Source organism: Aedes albopictus, chromosome 3 (genome assembly GCF_035046485.1).
Source record: "Aedes albopictus strain Foshan chromosome 3, AalbF5, whole genome shotgun sequence".
NCBI lineage: Eukaryota > Metazoa > Arthropoda > Insecta > Diptera > Culicidae > Aedes > Aedes albopictus.
Window position 1 is genome coordinate 313826536 of NC_085138.1, and position 20900 is coordinate 313847435.

Here is a 20900-nt window from a genome sequence, read left to right on the forward strand (position 1 = left end):
GGTACACAGCAATAGTATAAAGAATATATCCAACTAAAAGTAGTCAACGAAAAAGTAGGTAGTGTTATTGAAAGGAACAAATCCCAAGTAAAATTTAGGGAGATTAGGGGCATAATGGACACACTAAGCAAATGAGTACGTTTGACCTGTATAACAGAGAAAAACTTAACATATTATCAGTTGGCTTACAACTTTAGCTTACTTCCTACGTATTTTAACCATGTGCAGCAGGTAAAATGTCTTTATTATAATGAAATAACCGTGTGTTTTTAGGGCTGGAAGGAGAGGTACGTGGCGAAATGAACACCCATCGGGGTATAATGGACACCCCTGCATATTTTATACTAATTCTTTGATTACATTGACCAATTAATAAATTGGCTTACGGACATCGATACCACAAGTGTAGAATTAGCTATAAGTTAAAATACACATTAATAAAAACAAAAAAAAATCGATACCACAGGTATAATACTCCATCTTAGACGAATTTACATAGCTTCAAATAAACATAAATAAACTTAAGATTAAAGGCACTTCTCCGACATTATCGACGTCAGGACCTATCGTGGCGCCAACATCGACTGACTCCGACCACTATCTGCCCAAGCAACACACATGTTATAGAGTTACGACAGCGCAAGTTTTGGTTGTATAGAAGTTTATTTTACGTAATTCTAACATTGTGTTGAAATAACGTAAAATAAACGTCTATACAACCAAAACATGCGCTGTTGTAACTTTTATATAACATGTGTGTTGCTTGGGTGGTGATGGTCAAACTGCGCCTAAAACTCTCCATCATCAACAATGTACGGTACCGGCGACCGCCAAGGTACAACCTAGAGCGACTGTAACAACCGGATGTCGCCTCAGCATACGCGCAGAATCTCGAGGCCGCGTTGTCAGACGAGGGCGAGCTCGATGAGGCCCTTCTAGAGGACTGCTGGAGTACAGTGAAAGCAGCCATCAACGACGCAGCCGAGAGCAAACGAATGGTTCGACGAAGAGTGCAGGCAGAACGGTTTTGGAGGAGAAGAGCGCAGCGAGGGCGGTAATGCTGCAGCAAGGGACTCGACAGAACGTGGAACGTTACAAACAGAAGCGGAAGCAGCAGACCCGCCTCTTTCGGGAGAAAAAGCGCCACCTGGAAGAAGCGCAGTGTGAAGAAATGGAACTGCTGTGCCGTTCCCAAGAAACACGGAAGTTCTATCAAAAGCTCAACGGATCCCGCAACGGCTTCGTGCCGCGAGCCGAAATATGAAGAGATACAGACGGAGGCTTCTTGACGGACGGACGTAAGGTGATCGAAAGGTGGAAGCAGCACTTCGATCAGCAGCTGAACGGCGAGGAGAACGTAGGCACGGGAGCCCACGGCAACGGAGGAAACGACGACGCCAGTGCAGCAGAGGATGGAAATGAACCAACTCCCACGCTGAGGGAAGCCGAAGATGCCATTCACAAGCTCAAAACCAACAAAGCAGCTGGTAAGGATGGTATCGCAGCTGAACTCATCAAGATGGGCCCAGAAAAGTTGGCCACCTGTCTGCATCGGCTGATAGTCAGGATCTGGGAAATCGAACAACTACCAGAGGAGTGGAAGGAAGGGGTAGTCTGCCCCATTCACAAGAAAGGCGACCATTTGGAATGTGAGAACTTCAAGGCGATCACTATTTTGAATGCTGCCTACAAAGTGCTATCCCAGATCATCTTCCGTCGTCTGTCACCCAAAACAAATGAGTTCGTGGGAAGTTATCAAGCCGGCTTCATCGACGGCCGATCGACAACGGACCAGATCTTTACCGTATGGCAAATCCTCCAGAAATGCCGTGAATACCAGGTCCCAACGCATCACCTGTTCATCGACTTCAAAGCGGCATACGACAGTAGAGACCGCGCAAAGCTATGGAGAATCATGGACAAGGACGGCTTTTCTGGGAAGTCGACTAGACTGATTAGAGCAACGATGGACGGTGTGCATAACTGCGTAAGGGTTTCGGGTGAACTATCCAGTTTATTCGAATCTCGCCGGCCACTGCGACAAGGTGACGGACTCTCATGCCTACTCTTCAACATCGCTCTGAAGGTGTGGTGCGACGAACCCGGCTCAACAGCCGGGGAACGATTTTCACAAAATCCAGTCAATTTGTGTGCTTTGCGGACGACATGTACATTATTGCCAGAACATTTGGAACAGTGGCAGAGCTGTACACCCGCCTGAAACGCAACGCAGCAAATGTCGCACCAGTTCGACATGTGTAAATGCGTCAAATACAACATACATGCTGGTACTTGTGCTGGTATACGGAACCGAAAACGTTCGGATTCGTCTAGAACCTAGACTCTAGGTAGTAATGTACAATAGACGGGGACACCTTCGAGGTGGTGGAAGAAAGTGCTCCAGAAGAATATGCGATCAAAAAAGATTCACCCCCATATTGATGCATTTGGTACAATGTACAAAATGCTAATAAGACCCGTGGTCCTCTACTGGCACGAGACATATCCCATGCTTGAGGAGGATCTGCAAGCACTCGGAGTTTTCAAACAATGCGTTCTAAGAACGATCTTCTGCGGCGTGTTGCGGAAAAGGACGATCCACGAGCGAGCGTGCTGCACTTTACGGCGAACCCAGCATCCAGAAGGTGGCCAAAGCCGGAGAAGGATACGGTGAGCAGGGCAGGACGCAAGAATGCCGGACAACAACCCTGCAAAGTTGGGACAAGAAAGCGTTGAGCGCGGAGAGCACGACGGGCGGACCCGATGGAGCGTACTCTAGTGTGCATCAGGCGTTAGCGAGTATGGAGACCGGCTGCCACGAACCGATCATTGTGGCGTATTATTATCGATTATGTCGTATCCTAAATGTGGTGTTCAGCTAAGCCAAGCAAACTCAAAATTGGATGAAAGAGGACATAGATATCAACAAATCACTTTTCCTTGTTTTACGCAAGTGTTTAGGGTCACTTGGCCGATTCATCATATTGAGGGGTGACACCAGGCTTGAATAGATAATAAGTAAATATGTATTAATATGAATGTTTTCAAGTTAATGACTAATTGTTTGGAATAGGATTGAATAGGTCTGGATTCAATATAACTCTACTCGCGACGCGATAGAGGCATTATTAGCTCAAAACCAGAAATATCTATTCTGACGTTGGATTTCGCATCCTATGCACACGCGACAAACGCTGATGACAACATTCTCATTAATTTAGAAACAAAAAAAAAAGTTGCTAGAACAAGGATGTACATCATGGCATATGCGCATCTGTTGAATAAATTATGCTTAGATCATGCAACAAGTTCAAGTTCATCCATTCCAGCATATTCATCAAACACTGCTTGGGAAGTTGACACCGAACACGGTTATGCCAGGGATAATTTCCACATTGAAGCGCTTGAATAGAGAATGGCGGAAGGAAAATTCAATATTCGCTTACCGATACCTCGCCGACCGAAGTCTGACAATATTCGAAAGGTTCGTAGTTGAATTGAGTTAACAAGGTAGCGTTTTTTCCTCTGAAGTTTACTTTTCCAGAATATTTTGGCTCGGCTTACTAATTACAACTTGCATAGTGTGCTGTTTGTCAGTCTATTGCATGTATATCAAGTGGTGTGAGAATCCTGTGGTAATTGCTTATGCGCCACGACTTCTACCAGTGTCTACAATTCCTTTTCCGGCGATTACAATATGTCCGTTGATAAAATCCCGTGTCGAAGCGTTCAACCTCTCGAAAGTTCACGATATTGTGAGCAAGGGTGCACCACTAGATAACTTCAGGTATGATGTATTTAGAAAGTGTTTTAAATACATTTTTAAGAAACAATTATCCACTGCAACAGAGAAAGACAGTTGAGAGCCCTTGCACACGTGTGTCCTTGCTCCAGTCATTGGAGGAACTACAGCACCGTGACGGATGAATCTATAGTGAAAACGTTGCAAAACATGTCACTTCATTTTGATGAGACACTAGCGATGTGCTTCTGGCGCACAAAACCAACACCATGTCGAAAACTATTCACGGAAACTCTGGTGGACGACGGCATATGCTATACATTCAACGAACTTCTTCCGAACGAGACATACCGAAGGAATGCAATTTCTCGTGATTTTACAAGTTTTGTTACAGCTGCAAGGCCGTCAAGTTGGACATTGGAATCGGGATATGATGTGCATGCTGGGTTGAAATCTTTTCCACATCGTGCCTTGGCTCATGGATTTTTATCCGGATTGGTCGTAATGCCCATGGTCAGAAAAGTTGATCAGGAGTTCTTATGCATGGTTTAAATTCATAAAATTCATTCGAATATTGAGTTGAAGTAAACTCACAATCAACTTTCAGGGTCCTTACACCGGATACAAGTTTGCAGTACATGCTCCGGGTGAAGTTCCGTTGACTGGGGATAAGTTCTACCGTCTCAGCACCCTCAAATCTTTAACGCTAACAGTAACGCCTCGCATAGCCAAAACTTCCAAGGAACTTAGATCAGTTGCTCCGACAAGGTACTGTTTGTCAAACACTTTCATTTTGAAATGTTCTTTCAAACTTACAACAAACCATCCTGTAGACGCAGATGCTACTTCAACGATGAACGTCCCCTACGTTTCTTCAGAACGTACAGCGCAAACAACTGCTTCCTGGAGTGCATTGCCAACTTCACACTGGCCAAGTGTAACTGTGTGAAGTTCTCCATGCCCCGGACAGCCGACACCAAAGTTTGCGATGCTAGTAAAATCGAATGTTACTTCAACATCTATCAGGACATGTATCAACATAAGATTTCGAACGCCTTGGCCGGTCGCTTCGAAAACAGATGCAACTGTTTGCCTCCGTGCAATTCGCTGGAGTTCGACGTCGAGATGTCCCAGTTTCCGTTCAACTTTCACCAGATGGCGACTGCCATGAGATTGCCGCAGTACGATTCGTAAGTTGATCGATTTTCGAGCGCGATGATCATTCATTTACAATTACACGACTTCCCAGTGTTGATCCGGCGGTGATGTTCGTTGGACTAAAAATGCGTCACTATCTGCCAATGTGGAGGCGTGAAATGATGGGAATCACCGATGCGATCGCGAAGTTTGGCGGGATTTTCGCTTTACTGATGGGTGCCAGTATGCTGACTTTGGCCGAGTTTATGTATTACTACTGCGTTCGTCCACTGAGAAGAGAAAAAATGCGAGGTGGGAGGGTTCGTAATGATAGAACAATGGACGCGTTTCACGCAGAATAACTGGAAAAAGTTGAATTTCAAACATGACCATTCACGATTTAGATTGTTGGTATTTTTGTGTTTTTGTGATGGGAAACAAACAAAATATTCGTTAATAAAATTGTCATCGAACCTCAAGTGATTTTTTCAATCGAAGTCTTTCGGATGTCTCTGGCAAACATTGCTGAATACCCGCCACTGCAGCATCGGGTCTATATAGAGAACATCAAATGGGAGAAGATATTAAATGTGATTTACAATACGCTGGCAGTTCACACCAGTTACATCTACAGTACATTGCTCCTCTACAAACAACTCATAGAAAACAGAAACTCAACTTCGTAAGAAACATACTCGCAATTCACAACTTTTGCTTTATAGAGTACACCTGGTATGATGGTTAAAGTGCATGCTTTTCACCTCATGGATCTGGGTACGAATTCCACACTCGACAAGCTCTCAAAATGTTCTTCGTAAGGGAAGTTAGTCCATGGCTCCCGTGATTAAGCCCAGGATAAAAGCTCAAATAAAATTATGGATTAGAATTTGTGAACTCATGATTTTTTAATCATAACAGACATGAATTATTGTCCACTAAAGTTCTCTCGAGCTGGGAATACTCCAAAGCAGTAAAATACAGACTAAAAACAGACATCATCAAGGCAGAGCTGTCATCAAGGTTACACCAAGTTACTCACTGAGTAACCAGCTCTTGAGATAAATAAATAATAATAAATCAAAAATTTCCATGGTGTTTTGGTTTCTATTCCGCAGAATCGTAACGTGTTCTTTGTCTTAGTTGGTTAAATCGCCGGTCTAGAGAATACGGAGTCATGGGTTCGGATCTCATCAGAACGCATTTTTTTTTCACAATTCATCACTTAACTTGCCAAATAATCAACATTCTGTGTCTTCAAATTTTCAAATTTTTCCTGGTACCTTCAGTGATTCCTGTTTTTTGAGAGATTCCTCTATGGGTTCCTGTAAAAATTCTCTAATTATTATTATTATTGGCTCTTTATTATGGGGATTTTCAGCCCGAGGCTGGTTCATCCCCGAAATTCTCAAATTAACCTTCCATCCTCTAGAGTTTCTTCTAGAGAATCCTCCGGAAATTTATCCAAGAAGTTCTCTAGATAAGCTTCCATGGATTTCCTCAGAAATTCCTTCATAGATTCTTTCATAAATCCGTTCGAGAATCACCGTAGTTATCAACCACGGATACCTTTAGAAATGCTTTCATCGATTCCTCCAGAATATCAAAAGTTTAATATTCCACCAGAAATTTCTCCAAGGATTTCTTTAGGAAATCTTCCACAGACACCTCCAGACATTTTTACAAAATCTTCTTCGGATATTTTTCTAGGGATTCCTTTAGAAATTTCTCTGTACACTCTTTCAGAAATCCTTCATGGCACTCCTCCATACATTTGTCTTAGAATTCTTTTGAGGAGTTTTCAAGGTTTTTTTTCCGATATTGAGCTATGGGTTCCTTCAGAAATTAGTTCAGGTATGCGTTCTTAAAATCTACCAAGGTATCTTTCAGCGGAATCTTCAAAAATTATTCTGAAATTCCACCAGGGATTACTTTGGAAATTCTTCTGGGGATTCGTTGAGCGAATCCTTCGAAAATTTTACCATTCTTCACATTTTCAACAAGAATTCGTTTAAAAATTCTTTCATAGATGCATCAGAAAATCATCCAGAGATTTCTGTGGAAATTCGTACAAGTATTTCTTTAAGAAATCCACCAGAAATTTGTTCAAGAATTGGTCTAAGAATTCCATTGAAAATTCTCGCAGAAATGTTTCCAATAATTCTCCAGAAATCTAGAAAGTCCTGGAGGAATCCAACGATTCTTGCATTATTAATTTCAGTGGTTCAAGAAAGAATTCTTCCACAGATTCGTGCAGGAGTTCATGCAGAGATTCCTCCACGTATTTACCCAGCAAAAACTCCGACATTCGTTCTCCAACACTCTAAGAATTTCTCCACGAATTCTTTAAGGAATTTATTTCAAAAACATTGCAAGGATTTTTTACAAGAAATTTCTTTAGGAATATCACAAGATTTGTTTCTATGGTTCTTTACGGAAGCTTACCTGGACGTTTTTTTTTTCAGGCTTTCCTACAGGAATTCCTTCAGAAATTCGTCCATAGATAGCAGATAGTTCCAGAAACACTTCCAGGAAGTTCTCCAAGAATTTCATTCAAGAATTTCTCCAAGATTTTTCCAAAAAAATGTCCAACAAACTTTTTTTATGAATTTTATAAAGGCTTTCGTAAGGAGTTTCTCCAAGATGTTCTTCATAAGTTTTTCCTGTTACTCGTTCGAGGATTTCGAGATTTATTTAAAAGTATTTTCTGAGATTTGTACAGGGATTCCACTGAAGATTTATTTAGATATTCCCTCAGGGATACCTTTAAAAATCTTTGGATACTTTTCAGGAATTTCAGGAATTTCTTCATGAGTTTAACAAGAAATTTCTTCAGCAGTTCTTTCGCGAAGTATTACCCAAATTCATCAAAAAATTCTTTAAAAACCCAACAGAGATTCCTTACACAATTTTTCTAAGGGTTCCTCTAGGAGTTCCTTGAGAATTTGATTTTGAGATTCCTGCAGAAAATACTACACAGATTTGTTTTGAAATTACTCCTGCAGCTACGTCAGATACATATATATCCTGGGATACCTTCAAATAGTCTTACAGGAATTGGTCCAGATATTCCCAGAAGGATGTTTTCAGTAGTTTTTGCTGAAAAAAGACAGGATTGTCTTAAGGAATCTCTTCTAGATTCCTAGAAGAAATTTTGAAGATACTGGTGGAGTTCTTGACAAAATGCCTCAATAAGGAGGGATTAGTACATCCCTAAACTATTACAAGGAGAAGTTTCTGAAGAAAAACTAGCAGAAACAAAAAAAGGAAGAAATTTATTAAAGAACCGCTGATGCAATTTCTGAAATACAATGATTTCTTGAAGGAATCTTTGAATATCTCCAAGAACTGGAGAATCCTCTGCAGATTTTTATAGGAAAATGTCTTGAAAAATGGGACGGAATAGAAACTAGGATAATTTCTACAGAAATTGCTGGGAGAATCTCTGCACAAATTCAGAAGCATCACCGGAAAAGCTGCCGAGGGAATCCCTGGAGGTTTCAATAAGCAAACATAAGCAAACCTTGGAGGAACTTCCAGAAGAATTTACAATCTCTTCTTGAATACAGAAGAGATGTTTCTAGAGGAAAAACTTACTAAATGCCCCAAAGAATCCCTGAATATGTGGAGTAATACCTGGAGGAGCCTTGGAGAAATTCCAACAATAATTTCTGAAAGGATTCCAGAAAATTGTCCTAATTTCTAAAGTGTAACCCTAGAACAATTTCCGGAAAAATCCGGCTTTCCGGAAGGAAAGCCAGAATCTCTGCGGAAAAAAATGCTCCTGGAATTGCATCTTTTGAAGAAAACTTAAAAGGCTTTCCCAAAGAAATTCCCAAAATAATTTCTTTGCAAGTCATGAGAATTCCCAAAGAAAAACTCCTTGAGGAATTCCTTCAGAAATGTTGGAAGAAATACGTGGGGGAATATATGCACAAAATTCCGTAGCATTACTTGATGGAATTCCCTAAAACTTTCTTGAAGGAAGCCTAGGAGGTATTCCTGAAGGCATTTCTGAAAAGAATAACCGTGGACTTATTTCAAGATTAATCTTCAGAGAAATTTCTTGAGAAATTCCTGAAGAAGACCAAACGAAAATTATTGGAGGAATTGCTGGAACATCCTATGAAAAAATCCCTGGAGAAATTTGCGAAGAAATTGGCAGGAATGCATCTTAAAAAATACCTGGATGAAACTTGTTCAAATCCATTCTGGGAAATTCTACAAGTCTTCTTTCTATAAAAAAAAAACTCGGAATAAAATTGATAAATCCCGAAAGAACCCATGAAATATTTTCTGGTGGTGTCCCTGCAGATAATCTTGGAGAAAATTCTGAAGACGTGGAAAGGCATACATTCTAATAAAATTCTCGGAGGAATTCGTAATTCTTGTCAAACTCACAAACAAAATTACTGCAAAATGTCCCTTTCATAATAATTACAGAAAAATTATGTGAATGAAAATTATTCTCTATGAAGCGCTTTTCGATTTTATATGGAGCATTTGCAATTTACAGGGGAATTAGGAAATAAGGAAATTAGGAAATGAGTAACCAGCTCTGATTTTACCATGACAGCACTGCGTCAAAGTGATAAGCACTGGGCTATTGCAAAGCAACATAAAACAGATTAGAAACCTCTGCCACCGAATCAAAGAAAGAATGGATGGCATTATCCCCATAACTTTCGATGACAACAGGAGGCGGCAGTCGGTGAGAGCTGATTACTGAACTGCTGCTACGATTAGTTCAGCTATCGCGTGGGAGATTAAATTTGATCTCCAAAACTGGCTGCAAAGCTGCCATTGTCGATTCAAGGCACGTACCAATATGGCCGTTTCTAATCGCCTGTAGGTATAATTGGCAAGCCATAGCCATAGTTCTTTCTCCCCCTTTCGAACGCAACCAATAAAGTCGCGAATTTTGATTAGTTCGGTCGGGTCGGGGCTTAGGTAGTGGTATGGATTGAATTATTTTTTCCCAAATTTTTTTTGGCACGCTGGACGTGACTATAATTTACTACAAGTTCATAATCCGGGATCGCGCGTGCGATTTGAGCTCGCGAATTAAGCAATCATCATTTGTGTTGCAACACGCCGAACGACTCAATTAGTAGTGGATACATTTTTTTTGCGAATCGAAACTTAAGTGATTGGATATCACTAGATTGGATAGGATTGGATTAACGCCAGCGGGATAATGGTAATCCGATCGGCGTCGAACGAGGATATTATCCGATATCGTCAATGGAAAGGAATTTACGAGCATGCAAATGTCATAAAGAATAGTAAAATCTTCGTAAAATGCGAATGATGTTTTTTTGCACTATCAGGACACAACCCGTGCAACGTTTTACGGAGTTTTTGCATATTTTTGCATTTATTGACCCATCTTGTGCAACGATGCCATTTCAGCACAATATGATGATTTTATGGCAATATAAACAAGACTTTTGTTTCACACAGTCGGAGATATCTTATCGTCGAAGATTCTGTTGAATGAAATGGTAGGAATACTGCAGCAAAGAGTAAGATGTACTTTTGAAAAACAAATAACGTATCACGTTTTTAGTTTTATTGAAAGCATTAACTTTTGTTGGCTAATGAGTTTATGCACTTCTGCGCGCAGTAACAGAGAGGTGGTAATTATATAGTCGATAAAGAAGTGATAGTTGATCTTGTTTCTCAGACGAATTAACGGCCGGTTTTTTACGACCAGAACAATTTCAAGTTTTATGTAATTGGTTATAAATGTCTACTCTTTCATATATAAGTGACAATATTTCAGGGGGAGGGGTGGATTTGGCGCTATAGGCATGCAGATCAATTTTTAGATTTGTATTGACTGTATTTGTTGAAAGCCGCTTTACTAACTTAATAAGGATGTTCTTATGGTTTTGTGGTAACGCTTCTAAAATACTTCAGGAATCAAACACAACCTGGAACGCCAACCTGCGTCCACTGCTATCCAAACATTACTACTTACTTTCTATCTCGAGCACCCACGGTCGTGCAGAGGGCCAAATTGAAAGATCTCCATCCTGGGCGATTGTCCGCCAACGCCTTGACCTGTGACCAGGTCAAATTACTGTCTACTTGCTTTTTTCGTTGTTGTGGCTGCGCCGCCATGAGCCTCTGGGTTTGCCTCTGCTGCGAAGTCCTGCTGGATTCCAATCTAACGCTTGCTTGCAGATTTCGTTTGCCCCTGCGTAGAATGTCGCTCCCGAATTTCGGTCACTATCGGCTTTGGATGGCATCGATGATGAAGCTCCACGTTGGAGATCCAATTGTGAGGCCACTATGCACGAATTATATACCGCAGGCATCTATTGATAAAGACCTGCAGCCGTTGAGTGCCCGAGCAGAGGAGAATATCAAAATAATAACAACTGAATCACAAAACCTGTTTTTATATCTTGGTTTGTTATTATTAACTTATTGAGACATAACGCTTCCATAACAGGTTTTGTTGGGCAATCTTATTTTGTAATGATCCTGCTATTGGTATATTTTTTTAAATAACAATTTGATAAAATGTTTTGTTGTAGAATATGTTCTGTAATTATTGTATTATTGAGAGTGCACCATTATTCGATCATCAATAGCACAACAATAAAGTTTTGCAATCACAACTACACCATGCGAAATTTACAGCAAAAGAAATGAAAAAGTTAACATTTGCTGATTTCCTTAGAAAAAGCCATGTTTAGAGTCTATGAGCCATATCTTCGGTGTCTATGAATCGGTTAAGCTGAGCTTTTGACACGGAACTAAGAATTACTTGTAATTTTTATTTCTATTTAGTTCGATCCATATCAGTGGAAAAATTTAGAATTTCTGTTGGTTCTTATTTGGAAATTTAAAAGTGAACAACCATGTTCCACCATAACTCATAAACAACATTAATTTTGAAATTATCTCAAGGCCGTTTGGGCCAGGCAGACTGGAAGCGTGCCATTCTCTTTGAATGACTGGCCTATAAGTTATAGTGGGTTATGGCCTTTAGTCATGGCTGTTTATTACTTTTTATTTTCAAAATGGAGCCAACAGAAATTCATTTATTTCCTCTGAAATGGCTCGAACTTAGGGGTTACATACCTACCGTGATTCTGATATTATAACTCATTTTGCATCCATCATATCGTTATCAATAACTTTTTAATTCCAAAATTTGTTATTGAAACATTGTATAAATTCACTGTTATTAGGTTGTTATGAAACTAACAAAAGCTGTTATTTAACTGGTCTTCCAGGAACATTTTTTTGTTATGATTTTTGTTATTTTGCCGCTTATGACAGACAAGTTAATTACATGGTATGTTATGTTAATAACATGAAAATAACTCTTCGCGTTACTCAGTTATTTTGCCAAAATAACACATTTTATTATGCTGTTGGTATTCCCGTCTGCTCGGGTGTTTTCCGTTGATACACACCAGGTTTCACTGGTGTACAGCAGCACAGATTTCACGTTCGAGTTGAAAATTCGGATTTTGGTGCGTCGACTGATTGTTTTTCCATACATTTCCTAAACTTGCAAAAGCAGCCCTCGCCTTCTTGATCCGTACACCTATTTCGATCTTGGAGCCACCATCGGCCGCCATTTGCCTATCAAGTTATTGGAAGCTTTCAACATTATCTGCTGCTTGCCCAGCTACCGTGAAGCTGGAAGGGTTGACCAATCCAACGATTTGGTATTGTTGACGTTGATGGTAAGACCTGCCGCCGAGGAGCGATTGGTAAGATCATCGAGCTTGCTCTGCATATCATACTTTTATGAAAGATTTCGGCTTTGGATATTGTGCTTCGAGTTGTAGGGAAAGTAAAACTTAGCTTTATTAGCTCAACTCAGTATAAGCGACGATACTCGGGTCTGATGCGAACGACAGTTTATTGCGAACCGTTGAGCTAGGAGAGCAACGTCACCAACCAGTCGAAGTCATGTAGCTGCTCCATGGTAATGGGCTGCCACAACAACCCACGATTTGGTTTACGATCAATCGCACCTACCCGGATCTCGTTGATTATGATGAACCATGGGTGTACTGTAGCCAGAGTTGGGCAGGGGGGTACGTGCTACGTGCACCACCCCCCTCCCCCCATGGTCACCATATTTTTTTCCAATTCGAGCGAACTCGATTATCAATAATTCCAGAAAAAATATCTCAAGAAATAAAATATTCTAATAATTTTGGCTTTTTTTTATAATAATCAAGCTTTTACTACACGAAAACCACCAAAAAATTCACCAAGTATTTCTCCAAGACAACCACTTCAATCTTATCATGGAATTTTATCAAATAACAAGCTTGGTTAAATGACTAAATTTTTTAATGTTTATTCATGGATTACAAAAACAACATGCCAAATTTTCCAGATATGCCGAAATCAGCTCCAGAACTTTTTCTTCAGGAGTTTCTCTAGAGATTCCTCTGAGAATCCCTACTTGCATTCCTCTAGCAAATCCTACAGGGATTCTTCGAAACATTTTTTCCATTCTCTCGGGAATTCATTCTGTAACTCTTTCAGGAACAATCTCAGGAACTATTTTAAAAATTCCTCCAAAGATTCCCCAAGAACTACTCTTTGAACACCTTCAGGGATTCTTCATTGTATGCTTTAATGCTATTCATTCAGAAACTAATCCAGAACTTTCTCCAGAAACTGTTTATGAATTCCCTTAGGAATTCCTCCCAAAATTGATTCCGGGTTTCTTCAGGAATTCCTTTAGGGATTTCTTCAGGGACTACTGTAGGGATTCCTCAAGGAGTTCCTCCACAAACTTTTCTAAATATTCCTTCAGGATCTCTTCAAGAATTCCAACTGCAGGTATGATTCCTCCATGAATTCCATTAGAAATTCCTCCAGAAACGTCTTCAGGAATTCTTCCAGGATTTTTTCCAGAGATTCCTCTGGAATTGCTGCAGGGATTCCTCTCAAAATTCCTCCAGGAGTTCATCTAGAAATTCCTCCAGAAATTCCACTAGTAATGTTTCCAGGAGTTCTTCTTGAGATTCCTCCAGGAATTACTACAGGGGCTTAGGGACAAAACGTCGAAAGACAAAACGTCGAATGCCAAAAGGTCGAATGCCAAAACGTCGAAAGGGACAAAACGTCGAAAGGGCAAAACGTCGAAAAGGAGTAATCTAAGCAAATAGTGAATTCTTTATTCTTTTAAAGGATACTCATTCTTTCACTTGTATCGGCCAACTAGTTCAGAGGGGAGCCTTCCTGAGGCTCCTGAAACAACAGCTCAGGGTGGGCATGTTTCTTGACCAGTTCTTCGCGGGTAGGGAATATTCGCACTGTCGTATATAAAAACTCACATCACGTCACGTTAAGTGTAGGTATGTAACATTATTTATTCCCGGAATTTCCCGGCCTTTTCTTCTCTTACTTATTTGGAGCACCTTCTACTGGCACACAGTGTTGCAATTGAACTAAACCCGAGCCAAAAATGAACTGAGCTTGGATGTGTCATCAAATCTTATGTGCGTTCTGACCAAGGTGCTGCCCTAGGACTTTGTGACGCATCTGCATACATGCGTTGTTGCGCAAAAATATGCGCCACAATGAAGTGGGATATTTTGGCATCGGGCATACAGTGAAATCCGGATTTTCCGGTAATCCACTGTGACCGAACCGGTTCCCCCTCTCAATTGAGGGTGAGTTTCTGAATCAAATCAGCCCAAGATTGCTTGAATCGGTGAAAAAATGGTAGAAACATGACCATTTCAGTTTACCAGGTACCAGGGTACCATGTTGGCATGTTGGCATTCTGCGGGTGCAGTTCTTGCTCAAGTTGCGTTTACTTTCGAGCTCACGTGCGTTCCAAATTTTGAACTGAACAATGTTCAAATATGTTTGATCGTAGCGTGCCGTTTTTGAACTTCAACGGAAATTGATCGCGTTCAAATGCAACACTGCGAGTGGCACAATGCTAGTGGCACCTTCCACAAATGTTCAGCATTACGTCATAACTTCCTTCAGGGTGGCTACGATGGCGGCCTCTAGCTATCGTCGGCCGGATCTTTGGCAACTTTAGGGAGGCGATGGGGATCATCGGGCGCATTACTCCTTCAAGGGTGTCTGGTTTGGTTACGGCTGTCCTTCTCCGCAATTCATCCGGTATTCCAGAATATGGTACTAGCACAACAATGCCAAGTATTCACACAATAATCTTTACACAGCTGGTGGTTTCAACTCGGGTCTGAAGCATCATAGAGTGCAAAATGAATCATTGACCTTCAGCGCTTGGGCAGTAACCCGATATAATGAGACATAATGAGTGTGTCCCCGTTAATTAGTTCGTCATCCTGCCATCTTGATGGATCTACCGTATTGCCACCCCTCTCAGGCTATCAGCAGGATTAAATCGATTCACACAAATCTCAAAAAAAAAATCTACACTGAACTGAGAATAGTTACACACTTTTCGACGTTTTGTCCTTTCGACGTTTTGTCCCTTCGACGTTTTGTCCTTTCGACGTTTTGGCATTCGACGTTTTGTCTTTCGACGTTTTGTCACCCATTCTACTACAGGCATACTTCTGGTGCATCCTCCAGGGATTCCCCCATGATTTCCAGCAGAAATTCTATCAGGGATTTTTCCAAGAATTCCTCCAGGGTTTCCTCCACGCATTCCTTCCAATTTATCCTAGAATTCTTCAAGGGATTGTTCCATGGATTTTTCCAGGGATTCCTAGAGGAATTCTTTCAGGGATTCCATTTGGAATTCTTCCAAAGATTTATTCAGGAAAGAGGAAATCCTCCAAGAATTTCACCAGGAATTCTCCTGGGTATTATTACAGGCATTTATCCAGGGATTCCTTCTTGGATTCTTGCAAAGATTCCTCCAGGAGTTTTTTCAGCGATTCCTTCAGGAATTCCTCCAGGAATTACTTCAGGAACTCTTCCACGCATTTCTCCAGGAAATCCATCAGGGATTCCTTAAGAAATTCTTCCAGGATTTTCTCTAGGAATACCTTCTGGAATTTTTCAGGGATCCCTCCAGGGGCTTTTACAGATTATCGTCCAGGAATACATCCAGAAACTGCTTCAGGGATTGCTCCAGGGACTTCTCCACGAATTACCCCAGAGATTCCTCCAGGATTTATTACGAGGATTTCTCCAACAATTCCTCCAGAAATTCCTCTAGGAACTCTTCCAAGAATTTCTCATGAGATTTTTTCGGAAATTTCTCCAGGAATTTCTCCCAAAATTCCTCTAGAGATTCCTCTAGGAATTCCTTCAGGGATTCCTCCAGCAATGCCCACAGGAATACCTACAGGGATTCCTCCAGGGTTTTACCCAAGAATTTCTTCAGGAACTCCTCCAGGAATTACCCTAGGATTTTTTTAGAAATTCTTCCAGGAATTTCTCCAGGAATTGATCTATGGCATCCTTCAGAAATTATGTTAGCAATTCATCTTGGAAATGTTCCGGGAAATCCTCTAGGTAGGGATTCCATTAAAATTTCTTCCAGGAATTTCTTCAGGAATACCTTCAGGATTTTTTCAGAGATTTCTCCAGGCATTCATGCAGGAATTACTTCAGGAATTTCTCCACGGACTTCTCCAGGAATTCCCCCAGGGATTCTTCCAAGGATTCTTCCGGGAAATCCACCTGATATTTATCAAGGAATTTTTACAGATTTTATTCCAAGGATAATTCCTCTGGAGATTTCTGCAGAAATTTCTTCAGAGATTTCTTCAGGAATTCTTCCGAGGATTGCTCCAGTAATTCATCCAGGAATTTGTCGAGAAGTTCCTCCTGGTATTCCTCCAAGGTCTCTCTAGAGATTTTGCCAGGAATTGCTTCAGGGATTTCTCCAAGAAAACTTCCACGGATTCCTCCAAAGATTCCTTCAGAAACTCCTCTAGGATTTCCTCTAGGAATTCCTCAAGAGTTTTCCTCAGAAATTTCTCTACGGATTCCTCCCAGATTTTTTTTTTATTCCTGTTCGGGTTTGTCACTGCGACCAGTTTTTAGATCTATTGTGACATTACCCGTATCCTTACTGTAGTGCATGTCGCATTACTCAATTGCCATTGAGGGGCAATAAAGTATCGATTTTGATACAGTTTTTGTTTTGTTTTCTTAGAAAACAAAACAAGAGTACTGATATTGGCCATGCATCGGAAACCTAGCATCACTCTTGTTTCACTGCTAAATTTTCCCCAGTAGGAAGTTTAGGACCCGGGTTTTAACATTAGCAGCAATATCATTCCAATAATGGAACATGTGTTCAGTAATAAGGATTCTAGTATGTTCCTTGCGTACTAGCACTTTCCAGTCTTCGAAGAGTTAGTACATACATGGATCCCTAACCCAATTTGATTTCCTTTGCATTGAGTTAAGCCTCAGATGATGAGGTTTTTAACTATATGCAAAGTAAAGATGGTAAACTCAATTTTATTCAAAAACTGGAAGTCACCAAAACACCAGTAGTAGGACTAAATGCTATAACTCCTTGAATTACAAGAACACATATTCCAAAATTGAAAAATAGGACGACACTAGATTTCGGTTTGGTAGATCTATCACCGCAACGCAACCCAAAAAGGCGATCTACCCACGCTACGGGCTCCGTTAAAGATCGAGCATCTTTTAAACCCCCTCAACCATTCATCCCTCAGCACGGGTCGCCTGACACCTTGGATTGGGGTTATCTGTTTGGTGGACTTTTACCCCCGGAACTGGTGGTCCGTAGTGCTATTCTAAGCCGGCAGCTACACGGGCACTCCCAGAATTTATCTGGGAGTTCCTCCAGGTATACTTCCAGAAATTTCTCCAGGGATTTCTACGGGAATTCCCCCAGGCATTCCTGTAGAAATTCTTTCAGGGATTTTCATCCAAGTATTTCTTAAGGGATTCTAGAAATTCTTCCACGGATTGCTCCATGGAAATCTTCCAACGATTGCTTCAGGAATTTCTCAGGAAATCCTTCAATCATCTTTTCCAGGGGTGTTCCCAAAAATTTCTCCAGGATTACCTGAAAAATTTTAAATTACTTTAAGCATTTCTAGAAAAATTGCCCCAGCGAATTGTATTGGAAGATAATTTGAAAAGGATGCATACAAGAACCAGGAAATTATCCAGGATTTATTTCGGGAATCCCTCCAGCAGTTTCTTTAGAACTTAACACGGGCATTCTCACAATAAGTGAGACAATAAATCCTCCAGAGATTCTTCCAAGCAACACGCATGTTTTTTTTTTGGTCCAGGTTTTGGTTGCGCAGAAGTCACTGTGACTTGCTTTTACCCTCATATGATGTTACGCTAGATGCACCACGATAGCGTACTGAACGCTCAGCGAGCCTGCCTGGGGTCATATCGACCCCAACATCCTACTAGGGTTAAACATATAAGTACTTACATGCTAGAAGTGCTTTCAGACATTTCTCCAGGGGATCCTTCAGAAATTCACCCAAAGAACTTTCGGAAGGGATTCCTCTCGGAATTTCTTTGAGAAATGCACCAGGAATCCCTCTGGGAATTCCTTCTTAAATTCCTCCAGATAATTATTTTTGAATAATTTTTGAATTATTTGAAAGCTTTCCGAAAATATCTGCAGGAAATATGTCAATTATTTTTTTCCAGGCATTCCCTTCAGGAATTCCCACAAGGTATCTCGAGGTTTTCCTCTAGTGGTAATTTCAGGGCTTTTACGAGAATACCTTTAAAAATTATTCCAAGGGTCCTCCCGGGAATATGTCAATTGCCATTTCTAAAGGATTATGCTCTGAGATGAGTATATATTAGGCTGCGGCTTATTTTTCAAAAGTTGTTAAAACCTGGAATTCGTATGCTCTTTTGGATTCAAATGACACAAAAAGAAAAACCTCTGAGTTTAAGCCAAAAATATTGAGATTTAAAAGTCGCGCAATCGCTTCAAAGTCGAATTTTCGAGTAATAAAAAGGTGTTTTCACTTCAAGTGCCATAACTTTCTCAATTTTCAACCGATTTTCAATCTTTTTTTATGAATTTCTCACAAATTAAATTTCGAATAAACTCGTAGAACATCATTTTTTTCCACGCAAAATATGAGTTTTTGAAAATATAATTCATTTTTTTCTTCTTTTTACAAACATTTTCAACTTTAGAGTTCTATAACTTTTCAACCGTTTGACGAATTTTGATTTTTTTTTAGCTTGCTTTTTTTATTGCCTAAGAATGCTGTGAATAAACTGTAACTTAAAAAAACGTTTTAAAATAGATAAATGCCAAAAACCGTTCAGAAACACGTATTTTATTGGAAAAATCAGAATTTTGGCAAAAATTCAATAGTTTTCATGCTTAGTTTGGGGCTCAAAGTAAAAAAAAATAATCTCTATAATCATATGGAAGCCTTAAACTTCAGTTTTTGGAGTGTTCTGAATCAAAAAATATTGTCATGTTCGAAATGCGAGAAAAAAAAAATTGAAAAAAAAATCCTCCAATGTGTTCCATATTCCTAAATATAAGGCTAAGTATCTGGTTATGAGTAAAAAATTGCGAATAATCGTCAAAAACTCCAATTTTGCATGAAAAAGTCAAGTTTTAAGGCATATTTTGGCAGTTTTTGGTGAAAAGTATCATAAAAATGACTACATGGATGAAAAGTTTGTTTAGGACAAAGATAGGCAATAAAAATATCTACAAAAGCAAGCTAAAAAATTTAAAATTGGTCAAACGGTTAAAAAGTTATAGGACTCATAAATTATTTTTTTTTGTAAATAGAAAAAAAAAAGAATTAAATCTTCAAAAACTCATATTTTGCGTGACTTTGGAAAAAAATATGTTCTACGAGTTTATTCGAAATTTAATTTGTGAGAAATTCATAAAAAAGATTGAAAATCGGTTGAAAATTGAGAAAGTTATGGCACTTGAAGTGAAAACACCTTTTTATTACTCGAAAATTCGACTTTGAAGCGATTGCGCGACCTCTAAATCTCAATATTTTTGGCTTAAACTCAGAGGTTTCTCTTTTTGTGTCATTTGAATTCAAAAGAGCTTACGAATTCCAGGTTTCAACAACTTTTGAAAAATAAGTCGCAGCCTAGTATATATGAGTATATGAACAATCTTCAGGGAGATTTCGGCAAGGATGTACTCGGAACAATACAACTGAAGATGCATTTTCAGAGGAATAGAGATCCAGGACATTCCACGCTTGATTTGGTACGTGGAACCTTCTCTACAATCTATCCTCACCCATTGGATGCGATATATTCAGACGGACACGGTTCTCATTCTCGACCATGCTATTCGATTTACCGTTTTTGAACTTGCATTCTTCATACAGGCCGTCGCTATAATGAGGTAAGATGGCGAAGTGAAAATTTAACGGGTATGGAGAACAATTCGGCTAGCTGCAGCTTTGGTGTGGTTACCTTCGGCATACGTAAAACGAGATAAATTTTGAAGCCGTAAGTGGAGTAAAATTGAAACGTAAAATTTTGGTAGTCTACATCCTTTTGCTTCCATCTAATGAGTCATTGGCAAATGTACGTTGGAATTTCTTTAATTATTTGGCTATTATCCATCTGATATGACGGGAATTAGCACATATGATGAAGTAAATTTCTTCCCTATCTTCCACGCATTGTTTCCACGAAAGCTGGAAAATTTTCTAGCGTTGATGAAACCAATGAACTACGTCACAAGTTGGTTCCTATGAATGTATGTTAACCATGAAATTTATAAACACTAGTGGAAGCACATCGTTTTACATATCGTTCAAACTCGTTTTAAACTTGTTATTTGTAGTAATATGATACTTATCATAATTGCCAAATATTTGGATAGCCAACGAAAAACATCAGCATGCATATATTTTTCATTAAGTTACGAGTAGTTTCAATCAATAAAGATTTCGTCTTAATCACCGGCCCCACACGGAAAGCATCTCCACCCCATCAATCTTCTCGCGCCCCTAACCGCAAACCCCAAGCCAATGATGTCGTAGCAACACTAGATTCGCGAGAGACTTCTTCACCCCCGCCAAACACACAATGTGGTAGGTGATGAATCGTCGCATGTCTA

At 39.9% G+C, this 20900-nt stretch overlaps 2 protein-coding genes across 9 annotated transcripts in view; both read left to right on the plus strand.

Annotated features, from left to right (window-relative positions):
• LOC109425860 (uncharacterized) overlaps window positions 1–20900 on the plus strand; it is a 145515-nt gene that overhangs the window by 15860 nt on the left and 108755 nt on the right. Inside the window, exon 1 of one of the 8 annotated variants that reach the window (XM_062842521.1) lies at window positions 20091–20874. The exons of the other annotated variants lie outside the window; for them this stretch is intronic. The gene's annotated coding sequence lies outside the window, so the exon portion shown is untranslated. Of the gene's footprint in view, window positions 1–20090; window positions 20875–20900 lie in introns of those variants that run through there. 8 annotated transcript variants of the gene reach the window in all.
• LOC109433351 (pickpocket protein 28-like) lies at window positions 1500–12284 on the plus strand. Its single transcript, XM_062842524.1, has 6 exons — window positions 1500–3484; window positions 3545–3787; window positions 3850–4288; window positions 4350–4510; window positions 4576–4932; window positions 4992–12284. Exons 1-6 carry the CDS (start codon window positions 3300–3302, stop codon window positions 5239–5241), a joined length of 1635 nt encoding a protein of 544 aa, XP_062698508.1. The 5' UTR covers window positions 1500–3299; the 3' UTR covers window positions 5242–12284.

What these genes read in the sequence shown, in the direction of transcription:
- LOC109433351 (XM_062842524.1), top strand. Translation starts at nt 3,300, where the DNA reads ATGCAACAAGTTCAAGTTCATCCATTCCAGCATATTCATCAAACACTG. An exon ending in AGTCTGACAATATTCGAAAG is followed by an intron (nt 3,485 to 3,544) that starts GTTCGTAGTTGA and finishes TTACTTTTCCAG; the next exon opens with AATATTTTGGCTCGGCTTAC. An exon ending in GCACCACTAGATAACTTCAG is followed by an intron (nt 3,788 to 3,849) that starts GTATGATGTATT and finishes CCACTGCAACAG; the next exon opens with AGAAAGACAGTTGAGAGCCC.